Consider the following 23,772-nt stretch of genomic DNA (forward strand, 5'->3'; position numbering starts at 1 on the left):
GAGGAATGGGTAGGTTGGCTCGATTTTGTTTTTTCAGATGCCATAAACTACTAAGAATTGTAGGCTCTGGAGCAGGAGGGATCAAAATGCCTTCCCAGGAGCTCCCAAGCGCATGTTCAGTGCACCAACGAATCTCTCCACGCCTGGCACCCTCCCTAGGCTTCCTCTGAGGGGGGGAGGAGAAAAACCTGTTGCTTGTTTCTAAGAAGAGTCTGTTGGTGATGTGTCAGTATGACACATCACTGTTGGTGATGTGTCAGTATGAAAGCATGGTCCGTTCTCTTCCCAAAGGCTGCATCTCACGGCTTTCCCTGTTGTCTGCAGAATGCTTCGATGTACAGGTGTATGGGTTTGTTCACTGGTGTTAGACTCAAGTTCTGCCGAGCAGTAGGGCAGGATGCAGCAGCCCTCCGTTTGCGGGACTTCTGAGCTTTACACTTCATCTATAGCATTAACGTTAATCTCAAGCCACCTACACAAATGGGTGAAGGCAGTAAACGCGAACCCAGAATGACTTTGTTGGGTAAATGGAGATGTCCTTGTTCTCCTGTACTCTCACACCAGCATTAGCCAGTATCTCCGTCCTGTCCGTTTTGTCCAAAACCTTTAGTCCTATCTCGCTGCCACCTCAAGTGAGAAAGCGAGGCTGCAGATTTCCACCTCACAAATCTTTTACGTGACGGCCGCCCAGAGAAGCGGGCTGTGGCAGCAGCAGTCCCTGCCAGATGGGAAAGACGCTTTGGCTAATGCCTCGAACCACTGGTGCTTTCTTACTGTCCTGAAATGTGGTTCTGCTCTCAGGAGTATCTCCAGGGTTTTCACGTCTTTGCTACCTACCAGCTTGGGATCTCGTCGATTCTCTCCTGCTGCCAGGACACTTTCCTCTTAATTTGGCTGGGGCTGATGCTGTGACAGGCATAAAAAGTCCAGCTTCCAGATCAAGGCTGGCTGTGCAATACTGACAAAAGAGAAAATCAGGAAAGCTTTTCATTATCCACATTAAAATTTGGCTGAAAGTGTGTGTAGTAACATAACTAGGCTTTAGGACAGAACCCCAGTTCAGGGTAGAGAGGACAAATAGCAGTAGGAGTGATAAACACAGTTGGCTCTTGTTGTGTAGCTCCTTTCTAAAATCTGGAAAAATCACTGTTGGCAAAGCAATATGAAGCTGATAATCTTTTTGGGATGGGCAGTACTGGCATGGGTGAAGGCGATGGAATGACTAGCTTGTATTGAATGAACGACACTTTATAAAACTGTGATTTCTTGAAATTAACATTTTGACCTGCATTTTCACAGGGAAAAAAATAAAGCTGGAAAAAAAGATTCTTCATTCTCATGGCTAGTGGTTTGATACGTTGTCCCAGAGAACAAGGCAATGGTGCTAAATAATTTTTCAAGAACGGAAGCCTGGTCTGATTAAACTCTGCTATGTATTACCCTGGTTTTGGGGGGACGTAGGGAGAAGTCATTTCTGGGTACGAAGAGGCAGCAGTAACTTTGATGGACCTGACCACAGGATTTGCTAAATATCACAGAATCACTAAAGTTGGAAAAGACCCGTAAGACCATCAAGTCCAACCATCAACCCAACCCCACCATGCCCACTAAACCATGACCCACGATGCCACGTCTACATGATTTTGAACACCTCCAGGGATGGTGACTCCACCACCTCCCTGGGCAGCTTATTCCAGTGTCTCACCACTCTCTCAGGAAAGACATTTTTCCTAATAACCAGCCTGAACCTCCTCTGCTGCAACTTGAGGCCATTCCCTCTTGTCTGTCGCTAGTCACTTGGGAGAAGAGACCAACACCCACCTCCCCACAACCCCCTTTCAGGTAGTTGTAGAGAGCGATGAGGTCTCCCCTCAGCCTCCTCTTCTCCAGACTGAACAACCCCAGCTCCCTCAGCCGCTCCTCATCAGACTTGTGCTCCAGACCCCTCACCAGCTCCGTCGCCCTTCTCTGGACGCGCTCCAGCACCTCAATGTCCTTCTTGGAGTGAGGGGCCCAAAACTGAACACTGCATTCGAGGTGCGGCCTCACCAGCGCCGAGTACAGGGGCACGATCACCTCCCTACTCCTGCTGCCCACACCATTTCTGATACAGGCCAGGATGGCGTTGGCCTTCTTGGCCACCTGGGCACACTGCTGGCTCATCTTCAGCCAGCTGTCAACCAGCACCCCCAGGTCCTTTTCTGTGGGGCAGCTTTCCAGCCACTCCTCCCCAAGCCTGTAGTGTCTCACAGGATTGTTGTGACCCAAGCGCAGGACCCGGCACTTGGCCTTGTTGAACCTCATACAATTGGCCTCAGCCCATCGATCCAGCCTGTCCAGATCCCTCTGCAGAGCCTTCTGACCCTCCAGCAGATCAACACTCCCGCCCAACTTGGTGTCATCTGCAAACTTACTGAGGGAGCACTCAATCCCCTCGTCCAGTTCATCAATAAAGATATTAAACAAGACCGGCCCCAAAACTGAGCCCCGGGGGACTCCGCTTGTCCCCCAGGCATCTCTCTCTGTTTCCAAGTAGATAGTCCCTTTTCCTCCTCCTGTCCCATTGCAGGCAGGGGCTTTTGCTCTACTGGGAGCTGCTGAGTCTTCCCCTCAATAGTGGAAAAGTAGGTCTGGGATCCAGAGGCACCAGGTTGGGCAGGCAGAGCTCTGGAGGTTCGCCCACGCCTTTCAGCAAATGCTTCTTCTTGCTGTTGGTGCAGGGGCTGTTTGTCTCCACTTAGGTGGTGTCTTTCTGTTAAGTCAGCGCGGTGGAGTAGGGGTGTGCTGGTGGTGTTGCCAGTGAGCGAGTGAGGTCAGTTATCTCGAAACCCCAAATTGAAGTTTGGGGGGTTTGCTGTCACGTACCTATGTTTGTACTGTGAATACAGACGTCAGATCAGTTGTCCACAAAAAAAAAAGGTGGGTGTTCTGTCGCTAGCCTTCCCTGTAAAGATACGGATCAGCTTAGGGAAGCACTAGAGCACCTCTTGTCTCTGAGGACAGCCCAACTGAGCAGCAGTGTCAAATCGCTTGTGCTGAGCCTTTGTCCTGGACCTTTGGACTTAGGCTCTCCCTGAGCCCTCTGCTCCTCCACGCTGTGGATGGCCGAAGCTGTGGCCTCCTCGCCCAGGTAGCCCAGCAGAGACGGGTACATGTCTGGGGTGCCAAGGGGTGCCTGGGGGTGCCCGGGGTCTGGCAGCCTTCTCCTTAGGGGCACTTGTGTAGTAAGGAGTGGGACTGCCCCTTGGAAGAGCCACAGGCCCTGGCTTTGCCATTCTGTGGTCCCGTGGCACTCTTATCCCTCATCTTTTCACCCCTTAGATCACCCCTGCCTGGATGCTGCCAGTCCTGGAAGGAGCTGCAGGGCTGAGCGGAGCCTTGAAGTTACCCTACCCGCAGCTGCAGTCACGGGCGAGTCAGAAATACATCTTCTGCTTAAAAATGCTCAAAGGAGCACGGTCACCACTCCTGGCAGCTCTTCCTTACGCAGGACGTCACGCGTTGCTAGCGGAGAAACAAGCAGCAGCCCGTGCATCCCTCCATCCATCCCTCCTTCGTAGCATCGCCCCCCATGCAAAGCTTCACCCCTCCTCACAGACAAGTGCTTTATCCATAGAGTCATTTTATTACCAGTTCTGCTTTAGATTAAACAGGCCTTCAGTATATAAAAATAATGTATACAAATTAGCAGTTAATGTTTTACATTTCTGGCTTAAAGGCATTTATAAGTTACACATTCATTTCCCTTCCCTCCCCTTTGAGCTTGTGTGCGATACTGAGCCCGTTGGCACTTGGCGTCTTAATTACAGCAGGAAGCAGTCGCTGCTCTGGCTTATGGCGAGGACTGACCCTGGTCCAAAAGCTGGGGCTAGCGAGAATGTACACGGCAGCCACGCGTCCTCGCGGCAGGGCGAGCAGGGGCCGTTTAACGAAGCAAATGCGCTAACAGGTTAATTGCGACAGTGCATGGTTCGGCTTTACTCATCAGCAGCGGGGCAGGGGAGGAATCGAGTCCAGTGCGTTATTTGGAGGCTTGTGCAGCTCTCTGGCCTCTTCCTGCTGCGTGATTTCAGCAGGGACCCTGCAGCGGTTTGGAATCGCGGTGTTTGCTGCAGGGGCTGGAGGCTGCCGAGCACCTACTGCATGTTGCGTCCTGCAACGGCTGGCTAACGGGGAGCAGCCTCGCGCTCCCCGAGGGCTGATGGTCACTGCTGTCTCCCAGAGGCTCCAGCCCCAACAGCGGAGGCGGATGCCGGGGCTGCGGGTGGGCAGAGCTAGGTACCACCTCGCAGAGACGTGAGGACAGTAACCCCTTGACCCTGCTGCTGATTATCAGAGCTACGGAGTCTCTCCTGTGGCGAGGACCAGCTCAGTGCTGCTCACCACAGCCTTAGGATCCTGTATATGGGTGTTCCAGTCCCTGCTCCCGTAACACAGAGAAATTTTAAGGAAGACGTATAAAATCACTGTAAAATAGCACCCCTGCCAGCTCCTGGGGTACGGGAAGTGCCCAGGGTGGGATCTTTGCAGCAGGCTCCTTGCTGGAGAGGAGGCGCAGACCGTGCCTGCTCAGCTCTGCAGCGGAAGCGAACACGGGTCTCAAAGGGCTGGGGGAGACATGCAGGGACGGCTGCGTCCCTGGCTTACAACCCTCCTCCCCTCCTGCAGCGGGAAATCAAAGGCACCAGCAAGCTGAAGAGTGGGGCACACCAGCGCGCAGGGCTGACCCTGAGACAGGCGTGCAACGGAGCAGCTCTGGGGTGGGGATGGGGCAGCCCCTCTTTTCCTTCCAGGACAAATTGGGGCCCTTTCTGTGCTCCCCCCTCCCTGCCCATACCCAGGAGGGTCCCCCAGCCCTGCCAGCCTGGAGGAGAGGAGCTCAGAGGCATCGCTAAGCAAGCGCCGGGGGATCCCTGCGCCGGACCCAAGGGCATGCAGGGTGGCAGTTGGCACGCTAAGCGGCTGGAGCAGCTAGGAGCAGGCACTGTCCCTCCGCCCCGCATCGTTGATGTCGTGCGGTCCCATCCGGCAGCTGCAGGGACGGGCGCCGGTCACAGCGAGATGTCCGGCGTCGCCTGCAGGCTCTGCCCTGCAGCCCGTTTCTTGGTGCTGCCGTGGCCCTTGTTTGCGCGTCGGTAAGGGTTGTTCCGCAGATCTGCACCGGGAGAAAGCGCAGAAGCTGGCTGAGCTCCGCCTGCCCGCCCCGGCGAAGGCTGGGACCCAGTCACCCACCACCGCCCAGGAGTCACCCCGTTTGGGTACGAGGATGCTCGGGAGAAGCCCGACCCGCTGCACGCAGAGCCAGGAGAAGCAGCAGCTACAAACAGCCAGCCTGTGGCACCCTGTCCCTCGGCTCTTTCGGTGCCCAGCACCATACCGTGGGGCTGGGGCTGATGCTGTGGTGCCCCTGGCATGGGGCAGAGTCCAGCCCATCTGCCACGCAGCCGGAGGTGACAACGGGCCGAGAAAGCCAGGAGGGTGGCAAAGTCTGGCAGCCCCTGCCTGCGCCGTGCCCTCGCCCCGAGCCCGGCTGCCCCCACGTTACCTACAGAGGACTCTCCTCGTTGAAGCTCACGTCGCAGAAGAGCCGGGACGAGCGCTTGCCCGTCCGGGCCGTGAAAGGAACAGTTTTCAGAGCTGAGCAGAGCAATCCAGAGAGACAGCGAGGAGGAGGAGGGAGGAGGAAGAAGCAGAAAAGCAGGAAGAGCTATGAGACAGGGCAGAGAGCGCTCGGCAGCTTTGCCACGTGGGATGGGAGGGTGCTACAGGTGGGTTTGGTCCCCACGAAGGGGCTCGGTGGCCCTCCGCCTCCAGGCTGTGACAGCCCCCCGCAGCCCCCATCACCGAGAGTCTCCCCGCTGGCCCCGAGCGCTGGGTCTGATGCAGGGGGGACGCCCGGCCACTTACCTGAAGCAATTTCTCACCTGTAATAATATCCTCGATGGTCCTGTCTTTTCCTTTGTAGAGGAGCGGCTCCTTCACCATCTGCTTCTTCTTCAGCTCTGCGATCATGTCCATCTGCTGCCGCTTGGCTTTCTGGATGGGCAACTGCGGCTGGGGACAGCGCGGGGTGAACGCCGTGGCCTCCCGCTGCACCCGGGGAAGGTGCCCCCCCATCTTCGCCCCCCACCCAGCTCTCCCCAGCCACGACCTGCTTTGCCCTTCCCCACCACGCAGCCCGCTCGGGCTGGAGCGGAGCTGACCCCAGGACAGAGGGACACATGGGGCATCTTCACCTCGGGCTGGTCCTCGCTGCTTGGGGAGCCGGATTCTGCCTCTTTGGCCGCGGCCTCTTGTTTCTTCCACAGCTCGATGTCCTGCTCTGCTTTCTTGGGAGAAGGGCAGGAAGGGTGTGCTGAGCTGGGGGGGTCCTGCTGCAGGACTGCAGTCCCCCCTTCCTCCCCTCGGCAGCCCCCAGCTCACCCCAATCCATCTCCAGCATCTCCGACCGCCCCAAGGGGCAGCACGGAGCCCCAGGGTCTCTCTGCCCCACGAGCCCCCAGCCTCACATGTTGCTTTTGCTGATTGCTCCAAAGTGGGGTCAGACTCCCCCGACCCCAAATTCCCTCCCAACCCCCAGAAACAGGGCACCCCCCCCAATCCCTGCCTACCTTGTAGGCCCTGATGAAGCGCATGAACATGGGGAAGAAGGTGGTGGGGGGACTGGTCTTGGGATTCTCCCCGAAGTACTCCACAGCCGACTCGTATGCCTCCTGCGGGCAGAGACACCCCGATCTGGGGGGGCTGGGGCTGGGCAGCAGCACCCCATCGCCCACCACCACCTTCCAGCCTCTCCCACTTCGCCATCCCCCTCCATAGCCCTCCGGGCTCCCAGCATTCCTGCTGGAGCCACGTCCCACCTGGAGCCTCTCCCATGGGGCAGAGGCGTGAGCAGAGGGCACCCTGGGGTGTTCCCACGTAGGTATGGGGGGGCCCAATCCTGCCCCACGACCCCACACTACCCCAGCACCCACCTTGGCGGTTTTGCTGTCAGCCTGCAGCTTCTCCATCACCTCCGAATTGACCTTGAGGAAGTCCTTGAGCACGGGGCTGTCGTCCTGCCGCATGAACTCCTTGCGGGTCAGCTCCATCCCCTGCTGCAGGCTCCGCACGTCCTGCAACACGCTGTCCAGGGAGACTGCGGGGAGGGCGAGCAGCGCCGGGGTCAGGGCAGGCTCGGAGAGCCCCCGCGTCAGGGCTGCAGCCTGCCGCAACCCCCCCCAGCCCGGTGCCCATGGGCGCTACCTGTGCCCGCCTTGTCGAGGAAGTGCAGCTCGGTGTGGAAGCCGGTCAGCTCAGGGTACTTCTCCGTGATCACCCGCACCAGGTAATGCAGCAGCGTTTGCTTGCGGTCCGTTGACTTCATCTCCAGGAGCTGGGAGACAGCAGAATCAGCCCCGACCCGCATCCCACCACCCCACCTCACCCCAGCTCAGGGCAGGCTCTTGTGGCCCTCCATCCCCACGGCTCGTCCTTGCATCCCTCCATCCCCACGGCTGGTTCTGCATCCCTCCATCCCCACGGCTGGTTCTGCATCCCTCCATCCCCATGGCTGCTTCCCATCTTCCTCCATCCCCACGGCTGGTCCTTGCATCCCTCCATCCCCACGGCTGGTTCTGCATCCCTCCATCCCCACAGCTGGTCCTTGCATCCCTCCATCCCCACGGCTGGTTCTGCATCCCTCCATCCCCATGGCTGCTTCCCATCTTCCTCCATCCCCACGGCTGGTCCTTGCATCCCTCCATCCCCACGGCTGGTTCTGCATCCCTCCATCCCCACAGCTGGTCCTTGCATCCCTCCATCCCCACGGCTGGTTCTGCATCCCTCCATCCCCACAGCTGCTTCCCATCTTCCTCCATCCCCACAGCTGGTCCTTGCATCCCTCCATCCCCACGGCTGGTTCTGCATCCCTCCATCCCCACGGCTGGTCCTTGCATCCCTCCATCCCCACGGCTGATTCTGCATCCCTCCATCCCCACAGCTGCTTCCCATCTTCCTCCATCCCCACAGCTGGTCCTTGCATCCCTCCATCCCCACGGCTGGTTCTGCATCCCTCCATCTCCACAGCTGGTCCTTGCATCCCTCCATCCCCACGGCTGGTTCTGCATCCCTCCATCCCCACGGCTGCTTCCCATCTTCCTCCATCCCCACGGCTGGTCCTTGCATCCCTCCATCCCCACGGCTGGTTCTGCATCCCTCCATCCCCACAGCTGCTTCCCATCTTGCTCCATCCCCATGGCTGGTCCTTGCATCCCTCCATCCCCACAGCTGGTCCTTGCATCCCTCCATCCCCACGGCTGGTTCTGCATCCCTCCATCCCCACGGCTGCTTCCCATCTTCCTCCATCCCCACGGCTGGTCCTTGCATCCCTCCATCTCTCCACATCTGGTCCTTGCATCCCTCCATCTCTCCACATCTGGTCCTTGCATCCTTCCAACCCCACAGCCAGTTCTTGTGTATCTCCATCCCTTTCACTCCTCCCTGTGCCCCTCCAACCCTACAGATGGTCTCTTCATCCCTCCATCCCCACAGCTGAATCCTGTGTCCCTCCATCCCTATAGATGGTCCTTGCATCCCTCCATGCCCACAGCAGGTTCCCACGTCCCTCCATCTCTACAGCTGGCCCCTGTGTCCCTCCATCCCGGAGGCTGGTCCCTGGGCAGCGACAGCGCCCCCGCGCACCAACACGCCGGGCAGCCCCGCGCCGACCCTACCGCGTCGAGGCTCTGCAGCCGGAAGCCGTAGGCTGCCCCGCGCTTGCTGCTGTTCATATAGTTCCCAAAGGCCAGGACGATCTGCGGAGACACAACGGCTCAGGGACACAACCGGGCATAGATGGGGCACCCCGAGGGGGGCACGCGTACCCTGGCAGCACCCTGCGTTCACCTGTCCCAGCCCGATGTCCCCCCATCAGGGCTACCGCACCCCAAACTCCTCACCTCGAGGATGTTGCGCAGTTTGCTGGAGGACTTGAGGGACATGGAGGCGGCGATGATGGCGTTGAGTTGCTGCGGGTGGGAGGAGAAGCGTGTGAGTCTCACTGCAGGATGCCACCTCCTCGCAGATCCCCCACCCACAGCCAACCCGTGTCCCCCCAACACCCACCGGCATGAGCAGCTGGGCCGTGTCGTTGAAGTTGCCCAGGAAGATCATGACATTCATGTGCTCGGCCAGGCGCGGGATCTTGCTGAAGCGGATCATAAACTGGTCCTCGTCCGAGAGCTCCTCCGGCGGCTTCTGCTCCCGCTCGAACTTCCCGATGAGCGTCCGCTCATACTCGGTGGGAAGGAAGCGCAGCAGCAGCTCCAGAAAGTCAAGGCTCAGGGCTTGCTGGTTGTACCTGCGGGTGGTGGGAGACCCGCAGCGCAGTCAGACCCTGCAGCAGGTCCCTCGACCCCCCTGTCACCCATGGCTGGTTCCCATCTTCCCTCCATCCCCATGGCTGGTGCCGTCACTCCTCCAACCCCAGCACACCCCACACCATCCCGACCCCTCGGTGTTGCTGGGCTTGTGCCTGAACTTCTCCCGACCTTCTCCCATCAAGGAGGGGACACTCACGTCTCGATGGCCGTGCAGATGTCCTGGATGCTGCGGCCGCCCTTGCGGAGGGTGATGGCCAGGTTCTTGGCTCGGTTGGACTCCATGAGGGTGACCTTGCTGGGAGCCTTCTGCGTGGCCTTCACCTTGAGGGCATTGATATCCAAGGCGGGGCCCTGCGCCTTGGTCTTGAACTGCTCCTCAAAGTCACTCATGTCCAGCTCCTGCGGGGAGACAGGGCTGAGGGTACGGCGGGGAGGTGACGCAGGACATCAGAGGACCGGGACAGGGGGGAGAGGAGCGAGAGGATGAGGATGGAGCAAGGGGATGAGGTCAAGTTGAAGGGATGAGGATGGAGCAAGAGGACAAGGACAAGGACAGGACAAGGGGACAGCGAGGGGGTAAGGAGGGGATGAGGGGACCAGAGGATGAAGATGAGGAAGAAGACATGGACAGGATGTGAGGATGAGGATGGAGCAAGGGGAGAAGGATGGGGTGACAGGAGAAGGATGGCACATCCCATGTTGTCCCTCTCCATGGCGCCAAGGAGCTGCTCCAGCCTCCAGCTCCTCCAGCAGCCACGTGACACCACGGATGGCTGCAAAGTGGGCACGGGGGCAACCTCAGCGTAGGCGCAGCGTGGATTGGGGTGCTGGGCCAACCGAGCACCCTGCGCCCGGACCCCCCCCGGACCCCCCGAGTCCTCACCTGCAGCACCTTCTCGTCGTTGAGCTCGGTGAAGACGGTGCCATCGATCTGGCTCGGCTTCAGTGCCACCCAGTTGAAGACGGGCATGCGAAACTTGGTCTGGATCGGCTTCTTCACCTTCACTGCGGGGTGATGGGAAGGGGGGGGACACGTCACGGGGTGGGGGGGTCCCAAACCCACCCCAGGGTGCCCCTAGCCCTTGCCTGGGGGATGTCCCCACCGTCCCCGGGCCACACTCACCTGAACCGCCAGCGGCGTGGGGGTCACCCGGTGCGGCTGGGAGCTCCCCGCCGAGGGGGGGGGGTGGTGGAGGGGGAGGGACGGGGCCCTCCAGCCCCCCCGGGGGCAGTGGGGGGGGGGGTGGCGCTTGGTCACCCGGGAGAGGAGGGGCTGGGGGGGGGCCGGTGCCTGCGGGCAGTGGGGGTGCGGGGGGCAGCGGGGGGCCGGGCTCAGCCCCCGGCAGTGGCGGGGGGGGTGGAGGCGGGGGGGGCGGGGGGCCGGGGGGTGCTGGTGGGGGAGATGGGGCCGGAGCCGGAGCATCTGCAATGGAAAAAAGATATGGGTGAGACGGTGGCACAGCCGGGCACGGTGCCACCACCACGTTCCCTCTGCCACCGAGTGACTCTGCGTCCCGGGGCACATCCCCGTGCCCCTGCCTCAGTTTCTCTGCCCAGAGACATGCTGCCACCCCGCCTCTGTGCTGGGTGTCCCCACTGGGAAGGGGACATCATGGGCTGCTGCCATCCCCCTGCACCCGTGGTACCTGTGCTGGTGGCGCTGCTGGTGGTAGTGGTGGCGGTGGTGGTGGTGGCGGCGGTGGCCTCTCCCGTAACCACGGGCGCTGCCGGGGTTTCTATGACGACGGGGACAATTTCGATGGCGACGTCTCCGTCGGGCCTACGCAGGATCTGCACCAACCCCTTCTCCTCCAGCTCCACCAGCCGCCGCTCCAGCGCCAGCCGGTAGCACTCCTGGGGCTGCGGGGCCGGCGGGCTGGGTGGCCGCGGTGGGCTCAGCTGCTCCTGCAGCGGTGACAAGCCCTGGCACATCACTGGTGTCCCGCTGCACCCCTTAAACCCCGGTCCCCCAGGCACCCATCCCTTCCTCCGGCATCGTAGCACCCATGGGTGCTCACCCGCAACACCTCCAGCTCCCGCCGCGCCTGGCTCAGCTGCTTCTCCAGCTCCGCTATCTTGGCCATGGAGTCGTTCTCCGCATCCTGCAGCTTCTCCGTCAACTGTGGGGGACGAGGTGACGTCGCTCAGCCCCATCCCTGTCCCTCCCTCGGGGCTTGCGTCAGCAGCTCCTGCCCACGCGCCCACGTCCCACCTGGTTGACGTGCTCCTGCAGCTCCTCCATGTGCTCCAGCACGGCCGTCTTCGTCTCCGAGTCCTCCAGCATGGCCCCCACGTCGAAGACGTTGTCCAGGTAGGCTTGGATCTGCACCTGCAGCTTGTCGCTCTCGGTGAGACGGAGGCTCTGCCACAGGACAGCCGGTGGCACCGTCACGGCCGGTGGTACCCCCTCCAGCACCCACCCACCTCCGGCATCATGGGCTCAGCACCGGGGCGGTGCAGGATCACCCACCTCCAGGTAGTGGTCCAGCCCCAGGTGGGTGAACTCGTACTGCAGGAAGACGCGGAAGTTCATGTTCTCCACCGAGTGCACCACGATGTTGATGAACTGCATGCAGGCCACCTGCGGGACGGGCACAGGCTCAGCGCAGCCACCGGCACGGCACAGTGTCCCAGTAGTCCTTGGGGACACGGTGCCCTGGGGACTGGGGCGTGGATCGGTGGCCCTCGGGGACATGGTGCCCCTGGGGAATGCATGGTGGTTCCACAGCCCCGGGGACATGGGGAACTGGGAGCAGCTCAGCAGCCCTTGGGGACATGATGCCCTGGGTACAGCACGGTGGCTCAGCAGCCCTTGGGGACATGATGGTTTGGGGACAGCATGATGGCTCAGAAGCCCTTGGGGACACAGTGCCCTGGGGACAGCACAGTGGCTTGACAGCCCTTGGGACGCAGCAACCTGGGGATGGACCATCAGCTCTTGGGGACAGCACAAGGGCTTGGCAGCCTTTGGGACATGGCACCCCCGGGATAGCGTGGTGGCTCGGCAGCCCTTGGGGACATGGCACCCCCGGGGACAGCAGAGCACCAGCCCCGCCAACCACTCACCATGAAGTCGATGTTGGTGTCCTCGTTTCGGAAATACTCCATCAGCTTCTCGAAGCGGTTCTTCTCCCCGCAGACCTGGGGTGGGAGCAGAGGGCTGAGGGTCAGGAGGGACATGGCCAGGGTGGGCACCCCGGGGGCTGGCGGGGCAGGAGGCACCCACTGGTGACACCATCCCAGCCCTGCCGGGTGCTGCGTAGTGCCTGATCCAGCTGGGACGTGGCCCTGGGGACATGCGCTGGCATGGGAACATCAAGCCCAACGGCTGGAGCATCCCCAAGAGAGTCATGGGATGGGCATTTTGAGGACGGAGGATGCCCTGATGATGCAGGGCTCTGCCACACATGGGGAAACTGAGGCACAAATCCAGCTGGATCATGGGTGTCAGCGTGGGGACCGTGCATCCCTGCTGGGAACTCACCTCCTTGAAGTTGTCGAAGGCGGCCAGGATGATGTCGTGGCCACCTCGGACCAGGCAGACGGCAGCCAGCAGCTCCAGCACCAGCGCCTTGGTCCTGCGGAGACAGGGGGTGCGAGGGGGTCAGGGCTGCGGGGTGGGCGAGGGGACAGGGGAACGGGTGACAGGGGATGGGTCCTACCTGGCGTTCTTGTTGTTGAGGCTCAGGGTGATCTCGTTGACACAGGCTGGGTGGTTCATCACCAGGCTGAAGCCAGACTTGGGGGGGAAAAGGAGCATTAATGGGGTCGTGCGTCCTCCTGTCCCCACCCCAGGGATGCTCTGGGACTTTGGGACGTCCCCATGCCACGTCCCCACCAGGCATGAGGTTGAGTGAGGACATCGCAGAGCAAGGGGGTGGAGAACAGGTCCCACCCCACCCAAACCCTGACCCCAAAGCCAGCTCCCCAGGTTTTTGGGGAGCCCCAGGTGGGTCCCCGAGGACGCTGCCATCTCCCACCTGGTAGTTCATGATGGCGCGGAGACACATGATACAGACGTGGACGTCGTCCTTCTGGCTGATGAGGCGGGAGTTCCTCAGCGCCTTCCTGCTGTGCGAGGGGTTCAGCCTGGGCGGGCGAGAGGGCGGCTGAGCGGGGGCCGGGGGGGCGGCCGAGGGGCGCAGCGCAAGCGGGGAGGGGGCAGCGCATGGGGGGGTGGCAGCGGGGAGGAGGGGGGACACCAGGGGACCTGGGTGATTGCATCCCCACGGGAGAGCCCCCCATCTCCGCGACCATCTACAAGCCCTTGGGGTGATGGGGGTGGGTGGGATGGATGTCGGGTGCCCCTCGTGCACACGGGTGGTCTCGGAGGCTCACCGGGGCGGGTAGGAGCTGCCGGGTGACCTGGGGCTACTGTCCCCATCGCTGCCCGGGGCGCTGCAGGGGACGCTGGGGTGGACGTGGCGGAGGAGGGTGTGGATGTGCTGGTTCGAGAGGCAGCAGCTGGAGGCGCGTTAGAGCCTGCAGGATAGGAGGGAGAAACGGGGCTCCCGCGTGGCCCCTGGGACACCCAGGCTTGGGGACACGGGTGGGGGGACGAGACCCGGGACCCCCCCGTGGGTGCCATGTCTCTCCTGACCTGTCCCTGGGGCTGGGGGGGGACACCCTGGCTCCTCCGGAGCTGCTGGCAGGCGGCGAGGGACCCCCGTGGACCCCAAGGTGCCGTGTTACGGCTCCCGGGGTGACCGTGGCGGGGTGTCCCCTTGGACCCCCCCCTGCCCACCTGGGATGCCCCGCAGGCACCGTCCCCAACGCTGGTGACCGGCAGTGGGGTCCTGCTGGGGTGTCCCCGTCACGCCAGCGCCCCGGCCCCGTCACCTACCGTCAGCGCGTCCCCCGGCAGCGTGCAAGAGAAGAGCGGGGTTAGAAGGGGGCTGCGGGGGCGAGCGGTGCCAAGTGAAAGCCACCGGCCACCGGGACCGGCTGGGGGGGCGCAGGCCCGTTCCTCCACCCCAGTTTTAAACCGGGGGGGTGTGATTTGCTCCCCCAAAATCTCAAGCATCGCCAATTTTTGCTTATTCATGGGTTATGCCCAGAGCATCCCACAACAGCCGTGGTGCCGGGCTGGGGGACTGATCCAGCCCAGCTCCGGGCAGGTTTATCCCTTGTGCACGCACGAGAACGTGACTTTGTGTCCCCCCCTAAACCAGCGCTGGGGACTCATTTTTAGGACCAGGCCTGCGTCTCCCTGCCGAGCCCCTCTCTGAGCACAGCGCGCCGGGGGGGCAGCGAGGCAGAGAGCGGGGGGACATGGCGCAAGGACGGGGGACACACGGGGGACACGGGACCACGCGTTACCTGACGGTGAGGTGCCGCACTTTGGAGGAGCCCTGGGTGGGGGACGAGGAGTTGCTTTTGCTCAGGTCCTCCAGCGACCGCTCCAGGCCCTTGCCCTTGTCGGAGCCCGGGCTGCCATTCTCGGCGCTCTCCATGTCGTACCTGGAGGCCCACGGGGACACGGGGACGGGTGAGCCGTGGCACCCTGATACGGGCAGGCACCCCCCCTGGGGTCCCTGGGGCTGGGGATGTGGGCACAGAGGTGTTGGGGATGCTCTGCTCAACCCCAGCCATGGAGCATCCTTAGCTCCATCACTCCGATGATGGGGGAGAGCACCCCCAGGGACCCCCCCAGCCCCTCTGAGTCCCGGGGGAGGCTGATCCCGGCCTTGGGGAAGGGGGACCCAGTGGGGACGTACGTGACGGAGCACTGGGCGAAGGCGAGATACTCCACCAGCACATCCAGCCCCTTGTTCTCCTCGTTGAGGAACTCCTGGACCCAGCTGGGGATTGCAGGGGGTTAGTGGGCTGCGCCAGCCCTCCTCATCCTCCCTTCTGCCCCCGCCAGACCCCCAGCGGAGCCACCCCCTGGTCAGAGGTCCCCAGCGAGGCTGGGACACACTGAGGACACGAGGTGGCACCATGAGCTGGCACCTCTCTGAGGCAGGTGGGTGCCATGATGACCCCCAGTCCTGATGCACGGGGGACACAGCTTGAGGGCTCCGCTGCCACCACTGCCACCAACTGGCACCACTGCCACCACTGGCACCGCTGCCACCATGGCAGGACAGCCTGACCCTGGGTGGTGGAACCACGGGCACCCACCACACCACGAAGGGTCGGGGCACCCAGGGTGGGGACCAGGGTCCATCCTGGCACCCAGGGGGTACCAGAGAGCCAAAATGGGGTTCAGGTCCTACAGCACCCATGGCACAGCCAGCTGCTTCAGCACCCCCATCCTCCTGTTAAAGCCACCCCACAGGGGCAGGATGAGGCCACCAGCCTCCACGTCCCGCTGTCACCCCCCCAGCCAGAAGCCTCCAGCATTCCAGTCCCTGTCCCAGCGATGCCGGGGACAGCAGCAGCGGCTGGGTGACAACAAGGACACCCCCATCCTTACCCAATGTAGTTGGTCCTCAAGGAAATCTCCAGCTCCCGGAGCACCTGCGTTGACTCCTGCACTTGCCTCTTGAACTGTGGGGCGGGGAGAGCCATTGGCACTGTCCCCGCGCCCGACCCGGGATGGGGACAAGGGGTGCAAGGGGGAGCCCTCACCTTCCTGCTTACACCACCCGTGTCCAAGTAGCTCTTCAGCTTCTGGATGTAGGCGGACGGTGGGTTTTTCACCTGGAACCGCTCCTACGAGCCCCGAAGAGAGGCTGAAACCAGGCCACCTGCCCGTGGCACCGGGAAATGCCACCGTCCCCGTGGCAGCCACCATGTCCCCATTCCGCCCACCCTCCCTGCCCCGCCGCAGATGGTCGTGCATCAATGTTTAATCAGGTTAATAAGGTGCTGTATCGCTAACGGAGAGGGATGTTGGTGCTCGGCACATGCCGGGTTGATGCCCACGCTGTGAGTGGCACCTGGGGGCAGGGATGGCACTGGGGGCACCGTGATGCCTGGACCTCACCTGATCACAGATGAGCTCCCACTTCTTCTCGTCGTCGTACTGGTTAAGCAGGTTCATCTTGTCCGGGGGCAGGTTCATGGAGTTCTGTGGGATGATGAGTGTCAGGGCTGGGGGTCACCCCCAAAAAACATCCCCCGGGGCTTTGGCACCCACTGCTCGCCCAGCGCAGGGTGTCCTTGCTCAGCAGTGGGAGGATGGGGACATCAGTGGGAGGATGGGGACATCGGTGGGAGGATGGGGACACCATCAGTGGGAGGATGGGGACACCAGTAGGATGATGGGGACATCAGTGAGAGGATGGGGACATCATCAGTGGGAGGATGGGGACACCATCAGTAGGATGATGGGGACATCAGTGGGAGGATGGGGACATCAGTGGGAGGATGGGGACCCCACCAGCCATGGGCCCATCAGCAACGTCCCCACCTGGGGGTCCCTGAGGCGGAAGACATGGGGTGTCAGTGGGGGACAGGAGGAAAAACTGGATCCATCCATCCATGCCATGAGTGCACAATGCTGCCAGCCTCAGCCAGCCCGGTCCTGGCGGAGCCACTTGGGGTGAGGGACGGGGACACAGGCTGGTAACACAGCTGAGGAACGCAGGAGTCTGGGCCCTGCTCGAGGGTGACGGTCACCTCTGAGTCCCCCCACCATGGGCGCGTGACGAGCCGGCTGGTGAACTCAGTGTTTCTTTAGAGACATGATGTCAGGGCAGGGTCTGGGGTGTTGTCACGTCCCTCCGTGCCACCGTTGCACAACCCCGGCCCCCGCTGCCCCCCCCCGGGGCCGCCCCGGCAGGACGTGACGTGGTTTCCGCTCTCCAAACGGCACAAGGCGGCTGCCGAAACCACTCTGCGCCATGGCCGGGGGCTCTGGGAAGCCCCGGGTGCAGCTCCTGCCTCTGGGGTGCTCAGGGACACAGCGGGTCCCTGAGGGACACCATGGGGTGACCAGCAGAGCCTTTAATGGGGCACCCACCATGGCCTGGGCCATGCTGGGAGCTCAGCTCGGTTCACGGGCGATTTATTCTCCCAAAAGACCCATTTCTTGGTGATCCAGGCCCCAGGGAAAAGCAGGAACTAAGGCTGCTGCTGGCCCGGAGAGCCCGGGCAAGCTGGCACAACGGTACATCGAGGCGATGCACAGCCCCAGGTCCCCCTGAACCTCCAGTTTTGGGGTCCCTTGATGCCTGGGGATGGGGATGTGGGGTGCATGCACCCCCAGAACACCCATGTCCTTGGGGAAAAGGCATCTCACAGGGGTTTGGTTGCCCAGAGAGGAGCAGGTCCAAGAGGAGAAGTGCCACGGTGGCAGGCAGGAGCAGAAACCTCGCCACCCGCCTCCACCAAGGACCTGTTGAGCTGCTTTCGCAGGAAGCCGCAGCCAGGAGACATGGGTGGAGAGGAGCCAGCACTCGGCTCGCTTTGGTCGGGGACGGCTCGCACGGAGAGCTGGGCAGGGAGGGTAAAATTAGGCTGCGGGGTCAGAAATAACCTCATTGCAAAGCTGCCGGGGCTGCACCGGAGCTGCCGGGTGGGTCCCGGGATGGGCAAGGTGTCAACAGCACCTTGATGTTGCCTTTGCTGGGGAGCCCCGTCCTCGTGGTCCCCAAGGTGCCATCCTTGGGACGGATGAGACCCTCCAGGAGGGTCAGACCAAGGGACAGGGCTGTGCCGAGAGGGACCACGCACCCAAACACCCCACTCAGGCCTCCGGCAGCACCCATGGCACTCTCCGAGGGACCCTCTGTTGGGTGCCCTCAGCAGAGAGGGGATGGTGGCACCTGCCACGTGGACCACCTCCTCCAGGAACCATGTGTGGGACCTGGAAAAACCAGGACCAAGCATCACTGGTGGGACAGGACCTCCCGTGGGCTCTCTGCCATGAGGATGCATGCTGGGGATGTTGTTACGGAGGCGGCTCTGCCACCGAGCCCCGCGGTCCCTTCCTCGCAAGCAGGGCTGGGCCGGGTGGCAGGATGTGGCACGGTTCGGGTACAAACTGGGTGGTGGCTGCGTCCCGCCGCGGCCCCGGGCGGGCACGTGGTGCCAGGGGGGAGGAAGTGGCTCTGCTGTGGTCCCCGGCGTCAGCCGGCAGCACGAAGAAACCGGTTCTCATTTCCTGCCGGGGAGATGGGGACGGGTGCTGCGGGAGGTGTGGGGCAGGGCGGGAGATGTGGGGCAGGGCAGGTGATGTGGGTCTGGGTGGGAGATGTGGGGCAGGGCAGCAGCTGAGCACTCCGGAGGTGGCAGAGGAAGGACTTGGTCTTCCTCCTCCTTGGGGGCCAAGGATGGAGGGGCCACGGGGACTTGCACCCAGCAGCCACATCCCACCTCCCATCATCCAGCACCCTCTGGACGGCACTCAGCACCCTCGTCCCACCCCGGCGTGGGGCTTCCCCATCCTCCCCCCACGGCCTGCCCGCAGCGTCACAGCCCACACCGTTACGGAACGGATGTCACCAAATGTCCTCCGCCAACCCTCCTGGGACACGAGGTGCCACGGAGCCCCCGGAGCCACCCCACCCAGCCCTGGCACCAGGGTGCGGCCGGCTGGGACCCCCCCCCGGCAGGGTGGGTTTGCTGCACGGGTGTTAACCCAACACCTAAAACTAAGACTGGGGGGAGGCAAAGCAGCACCTACATCATTTTCCGGTACGAAAAGACCTTTTCATATCGCAGCGCCCTCAGCGCCGGGGCTGCTGATGACGGCGGGGACGGAGCTCTATTTTGGGTGTCAGACACCTCCTTTTTGTTCCGCATGCGACCGGCAGAGCCGAGCGGAGCTGGGCTTTGCACCAAACCCCAGCGCAAAAAGGTCAAAGCATCTTTTATGGAAGCATTTGCTCTGCACAACACCGACGGGCTCGAGTGAAAACAGGGCTGAACCCAGGGAGCACCGTTTCTGGGGCACGTGGGGGGTGCGCATCCACGGAGCCGGGATGGAAAGCCTCAATGGCATGCGGCATGGGAGCACATCCCAGTCCGGACATCGGATACCAACCCTGCCCACCGCAGGGAAGGGGCCGGAGCAGCCCCGAGGTGGTGGTTTAGGGGCTTTCACCAACCGCGATAAGGACTAACGTCACCGGGGCCACGCCACTGCCGGGATGCTCCATCCCTCCTGGCCGCGGAGCGCGACGCTCCCACCCAAGGGGGTTTGGGGCATGCCCAGCCCCACAGCACCAGCCCTCCCGCGGTATCCCTTCCAGCGACCCCGACTGCCACCAGATCCATCCTCCTGCCTCTTCCCGAGGCTCAGCGCCGGGCACCCAGCAGGATCAGGCCCACCCAGGGCTCTCCCAACCCCAGCCTGCAGCAAGCCGGGCTGGGCGATGCTCCCAGGAGCACCAGGGAGTCCCTGGATCCGGCGGGGTCCCAAACCCACCACGTGCCCGGCAGGGGCAAGCTGGCGGAGGACACAGGTCCCCGCCAATGGCCGGATCCTGCCGCGAGGGTGGCGAGGAGCGGGGTAAGGGCTGGGCGGCCGCTACCGTCTGCTGCTGCTCCCGGCTCTATTTTAAGACCAAGCAGAAGCTGCTCTCGGCACAGGCTGGGGAGACGAGCCTGATCCAGCCACCGCACCCGCACCCCGGCAGGGTGCCTGCCTGCGCACCCCGCGCCCGGGGGGATCCTCGCACAGGGGTGCCCTCCTGAGCCAGCCAGGGCCCGATCCGGCCTCCCGGGGGGATCCCTGTGCCAGGATGCCCTCCTCATTCAGCCAGGGCCCGATCCGGCCACGCAGTGGGGGCTGAGCCAGCGATGTGGGGGGCTGGATCCAGCCACGTGGGGGGCCCGATCCAGCCACGTGCCGGGATGCCCTCCCGAGCCAGTCAGGGCCTGATCCGGCAATACGGGGGGAACCTTGCACCGGGATGCCTCCCGGCTCAGCCAGGGCCTGATCCAGCCACGTACCACAGCTCTCAAGCCACTTCCCTCCCCACCCAGGGCACCCGCCCGCCCTGGGGACACCCCACCGCAGCCCCCGTGGCACCCAGCCGGACCTGGCCACCATGGCGGGACCGGGCTGGGAACGGATCCAGCAGAAAGCTGACCGTCAGTTTTCTTTCCCAGTTGAGCTGGTGCCGACACCGCGGCCGGGGCTCGGCTGGTGACCGGTCCCACCGCTGGGGCCAACACATCTGCAAACATCTGCAAACATCTGCGGCGGTGACGTTTGCCGCGCTCTCCCCCAGATCCCGGGAGAAGCGGGAGCAAAGGTCCAGCCAGCAAAACCTCCCGGCCGGAGCAGCCCGTGTCCTCATCCGGCACCATCCCCCAGGCTCCAGCCGAACCCTCCCGGCTATTTTTGGCTTCACCTCCACCACTCCCTCGACTCATAATTTCATTTATTTATTTCCCACTGCTACCTCTTCATGCGCAAAGGGAGGAAAAAAAATCCCAACTGCTCCAAGCAGGAGCATCCGAGCATCTCCATCCCAGCAGCAAAGATGCTCCCTTCCTCTGCTCCATCCCAAAAAGCCACCTCGGCACATCCCAGACCACTTGGCACGGGGACAACCCTCCCGTCGCTCTGTCAAATTGGCATCTGCCACGGTGCCCTAGCTGGGAAGAAGCCAGGTTTTGGGGAATAAAACGAAATTCCCCATTTCTCGGCACGTGGTGGGTTTATCCGTCCCCTTCCCGATGGCAGCTTGGATCCCCCAGACTCCTCCGTTGGCTTTTCTGCCAGGCTTTGCCCCACCAGCTCTCCCAGTTTGGGATGTCCAGCCCAAAACTGGTTTGCGCCAACGCGCTCTCGCAGCATCGCCGTAGCCGTGGCAACGTGCCGGCTCTGGATCGTGCCCCACCAGGAGATTCCCAACCCATCACCTGCTGCTCCATCACTGATCTCACAACCTCAAGAGGTGGTAAAAATCAAATCCCCAGTGACGGAACGTGGTTGGGGCGGGTGAGGGCGAGGGACCCCCCCGTCCCCGTCCCCCCGGGGGTCCCGCCGCCCCCCCGGCTGGGAGAAGGGGGAAGAGAACCTGCAGAAGGAGGAAGCGAGATTGGGACACCCGATTTCACAAGACGCCCGGTTCCCGTCTGGCCAAAACTCAGCCCCCTGGGTCCCCCCGGCTCCCGGGAAAGGGCTTTCCTTCGGGATGGAGGAGGTCCTGGTGGCGGCGAGGGCCTGGGGCAGCGCTTTCCCCCTTTTCCCATCGTTTTTTGGCTTAGGATTTCCAACCTGCCGCCACCCAGCCAGGCGGAAAGCGCTGTTTCCTGAGGCCTCGCAGCAGCAGCGGAAGCACCCCGAGGTCCCCGGCCTCCCGTCCCCTCCTGCCACCGCCGCCGCGGCACCCGGGAGCCATCACAGGCACCACCACCCAGCTCAGCCACCCGCCGCCCTCCGCACCGCCAGCGATGGGCATCCCACAGCAAAGCCCCCTCCGTGGGGATTTCGGGGATCCCATGCGGATCCCCACCTCACAAAGCCCTTCGCCAGCGTGCCCCCACGGCTGTGCCGAGCCGGAGCTGGTGCTGCCGGTCACGGAGAAGCTGCAGTGATGCCCGTCTCCAAATAATCCTCCTCTAAACGCCAGGAGATAAAAAAGCTTCCAGATGATGTGCGCTCGGGGCCGGGATGGTGGATCCCACCGAGCAGATCTCGGCGTACCGGTATTGGCGGGAGCTTTTGCCCGCGGCCGCTCCCGGCACGGGGTCGGCAAACGGCCTCCATCTCCCACCGGGGGATCAGGGCATTAAAGCCGAAAATATTTTCCCCGCTCCCAACCTGACCCTCAGCTATGGAGTGGTTTTGGGGAGGGCATGGATAGGGGATGGAGCGTGCTCCGGCTCTCTGCGGTGGGACCGCGGCCGGCCTGGCGCGAAGGTCACGGCCAACCGGCCCCGCTCAAGGACGGCGGAGAGCGAGCGGGAGCTCATCTCCCGCAGCTCCGAGCGTTTCAAGGAGCTGTCATCCCATGGGATCGTGGCCTCGCCATCACCCGCTGCTCCCCCCACAACCGGGGCCGGTGGTTTCCCCGGGGGAAGAGGATGGGGGGGGAGCGGAGAGCTCCGGTGCCCCTGCGGCACGCTACCGGCTCCCCGCCACGGCGGAGCGGCCCCGGGGGCACCCCGACGGTTTGAGGGGAGGTGGGGGGGGGGGGGGGATATCCCCCCACCGCGGGAGCGCCGGGGAGGCAGCACCGGGCGTGGGGTATCCCCCGGGCAGGGCCGAGCGGGGAAATCCTTCCCCCCGGCGGGACAGAAGCAGCGACCGGGCGGTGACACGGCGCGACCGGACACCTGAAAGCGGCACGACGAGGCGGCCGAGCCCCCCCCCCCCCCCATCCCGGTCCCGCAGCGCAGCCGCGGAGCCCGCGGCGCTGCCGAGGCGAAGCACCCGCCGGACCGGGCTCGGACCGGGCTCGGGCCGCCCCCCCCCCCCCGCGGCCCCGCTCACCAGGACGCGGCCGAAGCGCTCCTCCAGCTCGGCGGCGGCGGGGATGGGCTGCCGGGCGGGCGGCGGGGCGGCGGCGGCGGCGGTGGGGGGGGGGGGGCGCCGGGAACCGGCCCTCACGGCCCTCCCGCCCCGCCGCCCCCCCCTCCATGCCCCCGGCCGCGTTGCCCATGGCGGGGCTGCGGGATGCGGGAGCGCCGGGGCCGGGGCCGGGCGGGGCGGCCGCCGTCTCCCTTCGCTCCCTCCCTCCCTCCTTCCCTCCCTCCCTCCGCCGCCGCCGCTCTTCGCCGTTTGCAACTTCTCCGGGGCGTTATTGCGCTGTAAAGGCCGCCCCCCGCCCCCCCGCCCCGGCAGCCCGGAGGCGGCCCCGGCACCTGCCGCGCCCCGCGCTCGGGGGGGGGGGGGGGGGGCGGCTCGCGGCGGCCCGGGCGCGCCTCGGCCCCTCCTCCAGGTCCCTCCTCCAGGTCCCTCCTCCGGGTCCCTCCTCCAGGTCCCTCCCCGGCCCCGCCGGCAGCGCGGCTCACCTTCCCTCAGGCCATTCCACCTGTTTCGGTTCATTCTAGTCTAGTCTATTTTATTTTATTTTATTTTATTTTATTTTATTTTATTTTATTTTATTTTATTTTATTTTATTTTCCTTTATTATTTTCCTTTATTTTATTTTATTTTATTTTATTTTATTTTCCTTTATTTTATTTTATTTTATTTTATTCTATTTTATTTTATTTTATTTTCCTTTATTATTTTCCTTTATTTTATTTTATTTTCCTTTTTTTTATTTTATTCTATTTTATTTTATTCTATTTTACTTTATTTTACTTTATTTTATTTTACTTTATTTTATTTTACTTTATTTTATTTTATTTTATTTTATTTTATTTTCCTTTATTATTTTCCTTTATTTTATTTTATTTTCCTTTTTTTTATTTTATTCTATTTTATTTTATTCTATTTTACTTTATTTTACTTTATTTTATTTTACTTTATTTTATTTTACTTTATTTTATTTTATTTTATTTTATTTTATTTTCCTTTATTATTTTCCTTTATTTTATTTTATTTTCCTTTTTTTTA

General features: G+C 62.3%; 1 protein-coding gene across 1 annotated transcript; it reads right to left on the reverse strand.

Annotated features, from left to right (window-relative positions):
• Nucleotides 1–3,627: 3,627 nt before the first annotated feature.
• FMNL1 (formin like 1) lies at nt 3,628–22,870 on the reverse strand. Its single transcript, XM_059830266.1, is given in 27 exon segments — nt 3,628–5,155; nt 5,925–6,054; nt 6,237–6,329; nt 6,612–6,713; nt 6,975–7,138; nt 7,246–7,375; nt 8,715–8,795; nt 8,940–9,008; nt 9,106–9,340; nt 9,559–9,761; nt 10,246–10,367; nt 10,486–10,785; nt 11,024–11,267; nt 11,381–11,482; nt 11,575–11,724; nt 11,833–11,943; nt 12,429–12,503; nt 12,847–12,940; nt 13,025–13,101; nt 13,343–13,451; nt 14,682–14,822; nt 15,080–15,163; nt 15,781–15,854; nt 15,936–16,019; nt 16,294–16,377; nt 22,702–22,797; nt 22,799–22,870. Coding segments are annotated over 27 exon segments (3,330 nt in total). The 3' UTR covers nt 3,628–5,051.
• Nucleotides 22,871–23,772: the final 902 nt, after the last annotated feature.

Source organism: Gavia stellata, chromosome 28 (genome assembly GCF_030936135.1).
Source record: "Gavia stellata isolate bGavSte3 chromosome 28, bGavSte3.hap2, whole genome shotgun sequence".
Classification (NCBI taxonomy): domain Eukaryota; kingdom Metazoa; phylum Chordata; class Aves; order Gaviiformes; family Gaviidae; genus Gavia; species Gavia stellata.